The sequence below is a fragment of the Crocodylus siamensis genome, chromosome 4 (assembly GCF_052110815.1).
Source record: "Crocodylus siamensis isolate JL-2025a chromosome 4, ASM5211081v1, whole genome shotgun sequence".
Lineage (NCBI taxonomy): Eukaryota > Metazoa > Chordata > Crocodylia > Crocodylidae > Crocodylus > Crocodylus siamensis.
In genome coordinates, this window is record NC_143398.1 from 229,461,603 (window position 1) to 229,474,437 (window position 12,835).

The 12,835-nt window shown below is 42.4% G+C and overlaps 1 protein-coding gene across 2 annotated transcripts in view; it reads right to left on the minus strand.

The window, feature by feature from the left end:
* Window positions 1–12,835, minus strand: part of THSD7B (thrombospondin type 1 domain containing 7B) — a 678,955-nt gene that overhangs the window by 333,110 nt on the left and 333,010 nt on the right. For both annotated transcript variants that reach the window (XM_090045842.1, XM_090045843.1), the window contains exons 8-10: window positions 11,935–12,126; window positions 3,611–3,845; window positions 1,226–1,341 (exon numbers count right to left, since the gene is read on the minus strand). In XM_090045842.1, coding sequence (XP_089901968.1) covers window positions 1,226–1,341; window positions 3,611–3,845; window positions 11,935–12,126 — 543 coding nt within the window. The remainder of the gene's footprint in view (window positions 1–1,225; window positions 1,342–3,610; window positions 3,846–11,934; window positions 12,127–12,835) is intronic.

The following is a 12,835-nucleotide window of genomic DNA, read 5'->3' on the forward strand; positions in this document are numbered from 1 at the left end:
TTAGGGCCAAAAATTCACAAGCCTCATTGCAAACAGGGAAGGCTGTCCTGTTTAATCTTGAGGTTTTATGACAGGTTCCTCTCTCCTCCCATTACTCTCTGAAGGACTGAGAAAAACAAGTAACTGTATTCCAGATCCAGCATCATCCTTGCTCCTGCCCTGCTTTCCTTCATAAACCCCAACCAGCCTCGAGACTCTGCAATGGTATTCCAAAACCCAGAAGCAACTGTTAGTGGGAGTTTTACTGTTAAAAATTCTTGCTTTCAGAGAAGATAGTCATGTAAAGTGAGCTGAATTTTACCTTGAACCATTTAGTCCATTCCTCTGTTAGGAGGGACTCTATTGCTTTTCCCTGTTTCATATTTACTACGCCTCCACCATTTCACCTGGAAAAAAATTATCATTCTAAACAGATCTAAGTGTTAGGATTTTTTTCTAGTTTTACTCTGGATTGTCTGTTTCTTAATTTCTGGAAGCACTGCACATTGGAGTTGGGATCCCTCCCTTCATATCCTCCCAGAAACCATGGTAGAAAACACCAAGACTGTAACTGAGAACGGCAATTCCCTGCCTATTAGTGCTACGCCAAGCACTTCTGGTGGAGCAACACCCAGACCCTGGTATAATCACTGCCATGTAAACCCGGGAGGAGATTTCTAGGTGTCCTCATTTGCTCTTGGGTGCCTGAATCCCTGAGTCACTATTGAGAATCTTCTCCTTCCACAGGTACAATATATATGGTTGCAGGTGAGGAGGTGAGTCTAACAAAAAAGTTGGAAGACTGCATTTTAGGGGGCAAGTACTAGGTACGAAAAAATGGGGACTGTAAGTGCTTAGGTTAATTAGGGCTTTGGTTAAATCAGATTTACCCGAATTTAACACAAATCAGAAACTCTACTATTTGATTTTCTGAGAATAAAATCATTTGCAGCAAATGATGAGTTATTTTAACAATTCATAAGAACCCCCCTGAACCCCCCACTAATCTACAGGTTAATAAAAATCAGAAATTTTCCTACAGTGACAATTCCCTATCTAACCCTGCATAAAATCTAGAGACAGCACACCTTTTTGCTTTCTTACTGGTGTATCTGCTTAAGGTAATACATCCTTTGGGTTACACAGAGACATGTGAAATACGATTTGTATTGGAATCCATTGTCGATGGGATTCAGTTTGATGCATTCATTTTACATTGTATTTATCCTCTTTTTAAGCAGCTTACCATGTTGACATGTTGTAGGGCACTGTGTCCACTCACTGAAAGGAGTAACAACACAATCTTTCTTGCATGGGAGCAAACATGGACGCACTGTTTCAGGTCTGATGGACTCTGGACACCTATCAATGCAATTGTAAATACAACACATAAGTGGCCTTGAAAGAAAATACTCAGGAAAGCAAACACCTAAGCAAAACAATAGATTCATGTAGCTGGAGTTCAACTCCATACTGCATGGTCAAAGAGAATAGCAAGATGGCTTTTAGTTTGGTTCTAATTTCATTTTTGTTCAGAGTGGGCCAATTTCCTCCTATTTGCTTGAAACTCAATTCATTTTAGTGATGCTGCAAAGGTAAGAAAAGCACTAAAATCTGGCCCAATGACTATGAATGCAGTAAATAAACAAACTACCTCTCTCTACAAACTAAATGCAACTCTCAATGTAATGCAGGAAAGAAAAAGCACCATAGATCATGACCGCTACATTTATTATTAAGGAATTTAAAGGGATGTCTACGTAGTTAGGAGTAGGACTTATTTCCATATCAGTAACTGCTGACTGCAAAAGCCCTCACACTACCCTAATTCATGCCTCTGGGATGACACAGCTTGACCCCACTTCAGCAATTAAGAAGGTATAGAAGTGCCTTAAAACTGCTTTTGCAATTGCCATTCCTAAGCTGCCCTGAGGGTTCTCCAGGCACAGCCCAAGATCTGGACCTGTATCTTTATTTGAACAGGGGTCTAATATTTTCTCCAGTATCCTATAGTAAAAAGAACTTTATGAGTTGAATTCAGATTCAAAATCCTACCTAAAAAAATGAAACATGCATTTAATAAAAAAATCACATGTAGAAAGATCTGCATTTTAAGCATGGGAAAGAGGGGAAAGGGGCATTCTCTGTTCAAGGAACCTCAGATGTCTCAAAGGTCAGCCCTTCCCAGTCTCGTTTAATTTTCAGGTAGGCAGGCTGCTTAAGAAATAACCACTCTCTTCATATTTAAAAAAAAATAACTGATGCATCATCTCCCCCAGCTCTGATCAGTCAGTCAGAGAAAGAACTCCTGCTTTTCATCCTGCAATTCTAGAGCTCTAGTGTCATTTCTTTTAAACATTATTTATTCTTTTTAGGAAATCCAGAAATTATTATTTTAATGAAATACTGGAAGCTTATCATAAAATTGAAAAACTGCTTTTCAGTAACTTCACAGAGCTCCCGAGTTTTTTTGTTGTTTTTTTTACTTTTCTTTGACATTTGCCACTAAAAATACTTAAAAGCACAATAAAAAAAACAAACATCATCCCTGTAGGATTCCCTTTTAATGGTTCAATAGCCTTTATGTTACCAATATAATCCATCCTATTACACTACACAAATATAACACTGTCTCACCTATGTAATCATTCTGCAAAGAAACATTTGCACTAAGTTCTGAAGATGCAGCCAATAATTTCCCACAAGATAATTCATGTTTTTTTCTCAAGATGTATCTCTAGTCCGAGTCCTAGTCTCCTGCACATACAACCTGCATATTTGCTTTCTTATTTCACTTCCATTTCCCCTGAGACTACTTTAGATCACAAATGGGCATACTTTACACTCTATATCATATTACAGATGATGTAACTTAATGATAAAATTCCAGCATAACAATGGACACTAAACATTTGTTCCTTTGCTCAATTAATCTCATTAACCTTAAGAATCTTAATTAACTTTATAGAAGTCAACACAGTCTGCTCATATTTAGCAGGACTGTTTTGAGAGATACAATAAGAAATGAAACTAGGCTGTAAGTCTCTAGACTCATTAACAGTGCAAAAAGTAATTAGCAAGGTCTTTATTTTTTGATATTGGGGAAAACATCTGTGCAACTCATTTTCCTTAGTTAGCAAGCAAACTAAAAGCTCAGGATCAGGATAGGCACAGTACCAAATAATTGGTTTTATCACTTTCACTGAAATAGCAATATAAATCAACAAAATTATGTATTTTGTATGTCAAGTGGTCCTACCTCTTTAAAGTGCAGCCATAATACTAGCAATATTTATTCTTTCACTTTTAGGGAGCCTTGTTAAAAATATGTTGATACATTGTTTTGTTCCGTTCCAAGTTATACTTTCATTGCAACTGCCTTGTAGCAAAAATGGTTGCAAAAAGCATGGAAAGGAGCATCCAGAGGAAAATGTCTCAGCCATCGAAGAGATCCACTTTCACACATACAAATGAAATGGGTCTGGCGAATTGATTGAAAACTTAAGGTAGGAATAAAAATATGTTCATACTTCAGTTTTCCTAACACACATTTCTTTCTGCACTGCAATGTGTTCTAACTAGAAATAATCTCTCAAGTCAAACCTGCATTTGCAAGAATCTGTCTTAATACCTTTTATTCATAACCGGGCCAGAACTATTCTTCATGCAAAGGACCTTTCTTGTCTGTATACCCACTCCACAAGTAGCTTCTCCATTCCAGCTAATGGTGGCATTGAGGGCAGTGACCAAAGTATCTTCAGAACAAGGACCCCATGGAGAAGCTTCCCAATAGAACTGTGTGCAAGGGTGATCATTACAGAAGCGATATTCCTGCAGGGCTCGACTAGGAGGACACAGTTTTCCACCTGAAAGAGAATAATATATTTTAAACTGTACAAAGTCAGCAAGAGATGTGGAAATGATAGTTTTGTTTTCCATGGATTTAATTCTTTTTTCTTATTTAAACAGACTTGTTGATCTTTATGGCTGTAGCATTAGCTTTGCAAATATTGCTCTTCAGTTAAAACAGCCTGCACAAAATTGTAATGCAATAACACTAAAAAAGTGTGATGTGTATTTCTAATTCACTATATTGATGCTGCTATTCATAAGCTAATTGATTCCATTTAAATCTCAACATCACCCTGAAAGCACACAGCTGGTTTTAAATAATTTACTTAAACACTATCTTTTTGTTCATTCTACTTGCTAATTTTTCCAGGATGAATAATAATTCCTTTGATTACTTGGTCTTCATTCATGCAATGACCAAAAGAAATCAGGGTCCTCCCTCCACGTTCGCAATGCAGCATTTTACTTTCAAACCTTGCAGGAAGACCAGTGATAGAAGTTACTGAAAATTCCCCCTCCAGTGGTAAAAACTATTCAGGGTCTTACATCAGTTCCTGGAAGCTTGATATACATTTTCTGATGTCCATGATCAGCCAAGAAGAATGAACCTGAAGCCTTTGAGTTTTCAGCTTTTATTTTTCAGAGTTATTTGCAGAATGATCTGGGTTTGCAGAATTATTGGAATGAACATATAAATATTTTGCCATGCTACAGTATGCAGTCACCTTTGAAAAGGTTTAAAACCAAAACAAAGTGCAGGAGCTTAAATACCTCCATCCAGAAATGGTAACATTCCAATCTACATCTTGATTTTTTGCATCAAAGGAACAAATATTAACTATAAAACCTATAAAATAATAGGGTAAACAATAAATAACAACACATTAATTTAAGAATACAGGAGGTAAAAGATATTAAAAAGATGAAAAATCAAGTAATCTGCAACACAGCAAAAGCATATAAAAATAAAGAGACAGATTTTCTTGCAACTAAAGGGATATGCTTATAGGGATGGAAGGCTATCAGTGCAAACTGCACAGCAACAGTAAATGTTTTATATTTATTGACAATAAGTGTTTCCATTCCCATTTAAAATAAGAACATTGCTATAGCAGCGTTTGTCAACTGGGGGGTACACATACACCTAGGGGTACTTAAAAAGGTTATAGGCGGTATGTAGACCTAATGTGGCCAAGAAACGCCACCTGCATGTGCACAGCTGCAGTGCAGCACATGGGCAGCCAGGTGACCAGCTGGGTTCAGCTGGTAAGTGTGTTGTGAGGGAAGGGGCCTGGGGCGTTAGGAGGCAGACTGAGGCTCCAGCAGTGGAGGAGGGAGCAGGGTTGGGGCTGACCAGGCAGGGTGAGACAATAGACTGAAACAAGTGGGGGGCAGCTCCCACTGCACGCAGCCCAAGAGGGCATATGCCCCCTGATCTGCATACGGGGCAGGGTGTGCTGCCTCTATGGGCTAGGGCCAGGGCTGCACCGGGGTCTTACTGGCGGCGGCTTGGCCAGGCTGCACTTTGGGTGTGCAGCAGTGGCACAGGGAGGGGGCTACAGGCAGGGCTGCAGCCACTCCAGAATTTCCCATAGCACCCCAACACCCTCTTCCAGCACCGCTGCCACCTGCCCCAAGCACAGCCTGGTCCAACCCTGGCTGTTAACAGCCCAGCACCAGCCCCAGCCTGCAGCAGCAGCCCACCCTGCCCCATGCCCTCTGTGCCCTCCCAGGGTGCATACAGCTGCAGGAGCCACCCCCTCATGGCTCAGTCCCAGGCCCTGCCCCAGCCCCAGCCCCAGCCCAACTCCCTCCCCACTGCTGAGCCAGCCTGCCCCGCCCTGAGCACAGATCTGGGGGCACACACCCTCACGCCCTTCCAAGGTGTCGTGCATCAGTGAGAGCCGCCTCCCTTGTTCATGCCTCCCCGGAAGAGCTGCTCACAGCTCTGTCCTGCACTCTGCCCCAGCTGTGAAGCCCCAGTCCCACTCCCTCCCTCACCATGGGGGCCTCCCCTTAAAAACGACAAAAAAAATATAAAGTGGCACATGACCTGGAACTTTGGGAGAGAACGGGTACACTTGTTAAAAAAGGTTGAAAACCCCTGTGTCATAGGAAGTATAGAGGTCAGCATGGGGCTTCCATTTGCTATGGAACAAAGAAAAGGCCTGATTTTATACAGTCAACAATTAAAGTTAAAACTACAGATGCTAGACCAGAGCATCTCTTTCCCCTTAAGGGTGGTACCTGAATGTTGAAGGAGAGAATTATTTACTACTTATCTTACCCTTGAGGTTCCCCTGTAAAAAATAAGACTGACCCAATTGTGTTATTTTGGTACTCTACCTCTGACACAGAGGTCACCAGGAGCTCTGTGTTTTGTCAGGGCAGTCAGAGAAATTAATGAAGGTTTAGAGCAGGGGGACTCAACCTTTTTTGAAAGTGAATCCTTTCTCTCTCAAAGTTCCAGCTCATGTACCCCTTTATATATTTTTTTCTACTTTTTAAGGGGGGAGGGCACAGATTGAGGCCTCCACAGTGAGGGAGGAAGTGGAGCTGGGGCTGGGGCTCAACAGCTGGAGCAGATTTCAGGACAGAGTCATAAGCAGCTCATCCAAGGGGCATGGGAAGTGGGGGTGGCTCCCACTGATGCACTTCACCCCAGGAGGGCTAGGGGTGGGGAGGGAGTATGGCTGGGGCTGCTCAGCTGGGGCAGCGCACAGGACTGAGCTGCACAGGGGGGTAGCTCCCGCAGTTGCACACTCCCTGGGAGGGCATGGGTGATTTGTGCCTCCGGATCTGTGCATGGGGCAGGACAGCTGCCACTGTGGGTTGGGGCCAGCCCAAGGCTGTTCCCAGTGTGGGGCTGGGCCGGGCTGCACTTGGAGTGGGAGGCAGTGGTGGTGCTGAGAGGGGAAGTGGGGTGGGGGGCTACAGTGAATTCTGGAGTGGTGGCAGCCCTGCCTGTAGCCCATTCCCAGTGCCACTGCTATGTGCCCGGAGCACAGTCCGGCCCAGCCACCACCAGGAAGAGCCCAGTGCAGCCCCAGCCCCAGCCCACAGTGGCAGCCTGCCCTGCCCTTCCCTGCATGCAGAACCAGGGGCACATGCCCTCTATGCCATCCTGGGCTGCATGCAGCAGTGGGATCTACCTCCTGTGTGGCTTAGTCTGTCACCCCACCCCAGCTGGACAGCCCCTGTCCTACTCCCTCCTCCACTGCTGGGGCCTTGATCTGCCTACCCTCCCTCTCCCAGCCCCTTCCCTCACAACACACTTACCAGCCAAACCTGGCTGCTCTCCTGGCTGCCTCTGTGCTGTGCTGCAGATGCACACATGCAGGCAGCATTTATCAGCCATATAAAGTTTGCATACCCCTTACAACCTTTTTAAGTACCCCTAGGGGTCTGCATATCCTCCAGTTGACAACCACTGGTTTAGAGATTTAGGAAACATTTATTGAAAAGTTTAAGCAGCCGTATGATCCAACTGGATATTAAGAGAGCTGCAAGTACACTCCAGTTGAGAACTGAAGTGATCTGAACATAGTTTTTTAAAGGATGAGTGGCATAGCATACAAAGGCATTATATTTTTTTTTTGTTCAAATCATGGTGATAAGCATTCTCTGAAAATAAACATTTAGAAAAGAGTTCAAAATTTTGTTGTTAATCAACAGTTAGCCAACGTGGTTTGTGTAGGCTATAAGTGAATGTATATTAGTAGAAGTCCTGAGGCAATGAATGCATGGAAGATGACAGATTCTCATGTGATTCTACCGATTCTCTTATGGTTCTACCCAAGAACTGGGAGAGAGTGGCAGTTCTACATAAAAGCGGTATTGGCCATAGCTTTTTTGGTATTGTCAGGATTAGTAAAGCAGGCAGTTAGGACAGACCCAGGTATCCATTAGACTTAATGGATGTACGCTGTATATACAAAAGTGTAATTTTGCTTGTGGTATTCAGACACAGACGAAACTATAAGAAGGGCAATGGAACAGCCAAATCCAGTTTTAGCCAACGCAAATGTACTAGATACCAGTCCAGGTACCAATCAACTGCAAAAGAAGTTATTAAACTTTGTAGGTTTTAGTCCTTCAAATTTCAGCATATATTCCTTTAGGATCAATACAGAAATATTAGAAGTATCAAGGGGTCCAGAATGTAGGGTACTGGAAATTAAAATGTTAGGGTATTTAAATCTATCCCTACAGCAGGGAGTGGACAAGGAGTGGGATAGACCCTTTCTATGATTTCAGGAGACGACCCAAACAAGGTCGTGCACTGTGCCTAAAGACAACAGCCAGACTGAGCTTAAGACCCTAAAGGGAGGAATGGGGGAGGTCACCAGACCACAATGTCTAGTTGGAAAAAGGTGTCAAGTGGGATTTCCCAGAGATCTGTCCTGATTCTAGTACTGTTCAACATCTTCATTAATTATTTGGATGATGGAATCGAGTGCACACTTAGAGAAAATTTCTGGATGATGCCAAATTGGGTAGAACTGCAGACACTGGAGGGCAGGGCTAAGATCCAGAATTACTCAGATAAGCTGGAAAAATGGTCTGCAATCAATTAGATGAGATTAAACAAGGACAAATGCAAAATGGTGCACTTGGGATGCAATAACTGCATGCACAAATACAGATTGGGGAATGACTGCTTGGCTGCAGTAATGTATAGAAGGATCTATGGGTTAGAGTAGACCATAAACTGAATATAAGCCAACAATGTGGTTTTGTTGCAAAGAAAGCCAACAGCATCCTGTGTTGTTTTAAAAGGAATGTAACTTCCAAATCAAGGATAGTGATTCTTTCTCTCTGTTCAGCACTGGTGAGGCCTCACCTGGAGCACTGCATCCAGGTCTGGGCCCCACACTTCAAAAAGGACATGGACAGTTTGGAAAAAGTCAAACACAGGGCAACAAAAATTATTTGAAGCTTTTGAGGTAAGACTTATGAAAAAAGGTAGAAAGAAGTGTTGTAATTTAGCCTAGAGAAGCAATGACTGAGGGAGGATTTGATAACAACTTCAAATACATAAAGGGTGATGATAGAAAAGATGGAGATGTTTTTTTCTCCGTGGCTTTAGGAGACAAAACTAGGAGCAATGGCCTTAAGCTGCATCAGGGAAAATTTAGCCAGGAAATTAGGAGGAACTTTCTGACTATGAGAATGGTCAGACATCAGAACAGACTAACTAAAGAAGCTGTGGAAACTCCATGCCTGCAAACTTTGAAAAGTAGGTTAGAAAGACACTCGGCTGGGATGGTTTAGTCAGGGATGATCCTGTCTTGAGCAGGGGGCCAAATTAAATGACCTTGTGAGGTCCCCATTTTCCTATGATCCTATGCAGATATATTTGGAGGTGGTTGTTTCTGTGATCACACAAAAAGTACTGGCACAGGGAGCATGAGCTTTTCAGAGACAATGGAATGCATTGCTGGATGCAAGGACCGTTATTTGGCTTTGGGACATTAAGGATTACCTCTGGCAGGATCTAAGTATGTGGCAGTATGGACAGGAATGCACCAAAGGTAACCACTTGTAGATATAGTGCCTAGTAAAGGTGTGCAAAGCAGGCTGTATTCGATTTGAATTTGGACCGATTTGGGGAACAGTGATTCGATTTGCTGATTCAGATCACTATCCCAATTCGATTTGGCTGAATTTGAATCTGAAGATTCAATTCTGATTCGGTGAATCAGCAATTGAGACTTAGACACAGCTTTATACGTTTTTTCTACATACTTTGAGGTACCAGGTGTGGCTTGTGAACGCTGCAATGGTAAGGCAAATGGCGTGTCCCATAGGAGTGTGGGGGCCCCCCCGCATGCTTGGCAGCAGACCCAGAAGTGGACCAGAAGTACTTCTGGTCCACTTCTGAGTCTACCACCATGCATGCAGGGGATCCCCCCACATCCTCCTGACGCAGTGATCTGCCTCAGGGGGACCCTGGGTGCCCCTCCAGACGGAGGATGCACCACTCGCTGAGCTGGGGCGGGGAGGGGGACTGTGCACTCTGCGGTGGACCTGGAAGTGGACTGGAAGTGCTCCTGGTCCACTTCTAGGTCCACCGATGAGCATGCTGGGGAACCACCCCCCATGTTCCTGTGGGATGCACCATCTACCCCACCACCTCAGCATTCATGAACCACCTGGTACCTCAAGGTATGCAGAAAAAACATATAATGCTGTGTCTATGGCCGAATCATCAAGTCTCTCCAAACTGAATCAGAGGCTTCTGATTCTATTTGGAGATATTAAAGGGTTTTCTGATTTGATTTGGATTTGGAGATTCAGCTGCCAAATTGGGCCAAATCTCCTCCGAATCAAATCAGCAACTGAAACTTAACAAAGCCTAGTGACCATTGTGGCTAAAGGCCAATAGAACCAGCTCCAAGAAGCCAAAACCAAGACCTGAAATACTGCTGGACTCTTGATGGGCAAAGGTTTCTCTGTTACACCTCTCTTGGAGAAAAGGAGAACTCAGAAGAGTGAGCTGAAACCGGTACGCTGAGAAGTGTCCATATAGAGCTGCAGGGAGCCTTATAATCTCTGCACTGGGTTCATTAAATTCTTGCTACGTTAGTGTTGAGGAAGGCAGGATAAATAACACTAGAACATGGTACTAAATTAATAACCTGCTGTTTAAATCCATCTTCATTCACCTGCATGTTCTACTCAAGCAGCACTTTCCTAATGTAGTCTATCACACTACTGCTGTACAGAAGGTTGTTTTATTTGCTGCTCAGGAACCTCAGAAAAATGTGGGGCTCATCATTATTTATTTTTGAGAAATGTATTAAGTTCAGAGCATTTCACTTTCATGTTAAGTTTCACACTACATATGTTTGAGATCACAGGGCCTTCAGACTTGCCCATTATTTTCTTTTCCTTTAACAATTCTCCCATTTTACTTTGCTTTATTAATTCTACATATATCTTGTCTGCATTCCAAATCATATTGTTCCTGTTGTAGAAAATGCACATCTTTATTTTCCACTTTAATTATTTACTATTTATACTATTTTTAATAATAATTATCAGGATCATGTCAATGCTTACATAGCAGTTTTCATCACAAGGGACCTTAAAGTCCCTTGCAAAATCTTACGGAGTACTCACATGAATAATGATCACTGACACAAGGAAAGTTTTGCAACATCAAATCTGGCACACAAATTCAAGCTTAATGAGGGTTTTTGAAATGCTATTTAACAGAGTTTCTGTTGGACTATATTTGCATGTCAAGTGTTTTACTGCTGGCTTAGCTGCAAAACACTGCTGAGAATAATGGGCATTTTTATACAGCAGAAAAGGCCACAGAGGTCTCGCATCTAAGAATGCAGTCAAGTCCACTTAGTCAGAGACTGGAAAGGAGTGGTGTTAACTATTTTTAAACTCCTATGGCATAGTATGCAGTGGGAGCCTGAACCTGATCACAAAGCTGCAGGTGCCAGAGAGCAAGAAGATGAATGAACTGGAAGTTTGAGAAGCAGCCTTTCCCAGGCAGCTGCATCACCCTCATATCTACAAACAACGTGGTATAGTTTTCTCAAAAGCTATTTACATGATCTTCTCTGAAATTCAAGAGTCTGGAGTATAATCCTATCAAATTTCATGGCCTTGCTTTTACAATATGTGATTTTTACAATCCATTTTAATATGCTAATTTGCTGCTCTACAATTACATCGCAGCCCTGGATTTGTGCCACAGCCAGAGATGTGTGTTTGTCTCTTGGTAGGGGCAAACCCTCAGCTGGTTCAAAATGTTATGGCTCCACTGAAGCAAACAGAACTATGGTGACTTACAATAGTGGAGGATCAGCTCCTTGAAATTTCATAATCCAAAAGCTACAATTAAAGTATATAACTCTGGTTGAAATGTAGCAATGCTGGCCTTGAGTATGACCCAGAAGCACATATATTAATGCCTGTACAGCTCTTTGTAAAGGCTAGGTGTAGATTAGTACTCAATTTTATTCATTTTTTCTTTAATTTGGGGATGCGAGTCTGATCCAAACACATCTACCTGGAGCATCCACACATCTAGCTATCGTTAACTGAACATTTAATGACCAAGTTGAAATATGTATTACTCACCCTCCCCTGGGAGTGCCAGGATAGATCTAGTTCTGCTTTGTTTGCCTTCAGAATTTTTACTGGAACATGTGTGGGAACAGGGTGACCATGCTGACCACTCACTGACAACACAATCCAGTGCACATGGTACCTCACACGCCATCGTTTCAGGACAGGGAAGTTCTGAGCAAAGGTTATGTGATACCTCTTGACCTAAAACAATCAAGACAAAATTTAACATAAATTGGCATAAACTTGGTATGATTTTCAACAAATATTGAGCGCCCTGTATGTACAACAAGATTGTGTTAAAATACACATACATTTATGGAGAAATATGCTAGAAAGAACACTCGGAAAGGACACAAGTCTTGAAAAGAAAGTGTTAAAACCACCTGACTTTAAAAAGGTGTTAAAAGCACTTGCCTTACAAATACTTCTCTAAAAAAATTGCTTGAAGCCTGGTATTTGATCCACAAGCTTGGTCCAGATTCAGTGGAACGAAGAATGCTACTTATTTCAATTCTACCATATGAAGATGTAAACAAACAAACAAACAAACAAAAGCCCAGTCATGGGGAAATGGGATGAATAATCTTCCGAAAGAACAACAAAAACCAGTTAATGTCAAAGTTGCAAATATCCAGGTTTCAGTAGCTGCAGAATTGTCCTGAACAATGCAAATCACACAGACCCCATGGAAGCCTGATTTCTCTCTTTTGCAAGTCACAAAGTTGTCTGATTAACATTTTGCTTCTTCCATGGAGCCTAGGCGGAACAACTGGAGAGACAATTCCAGGAATACTTTTATTTCAGCTCCTAGGGGTCCATTTACACGTGCCATTAAGGAGATGTGATAAACTCCAGTGAAGTTTATGCCAAAGTCAGCTGTTCCCAGGCAAAGCGTCTACCCGTGTGCCCA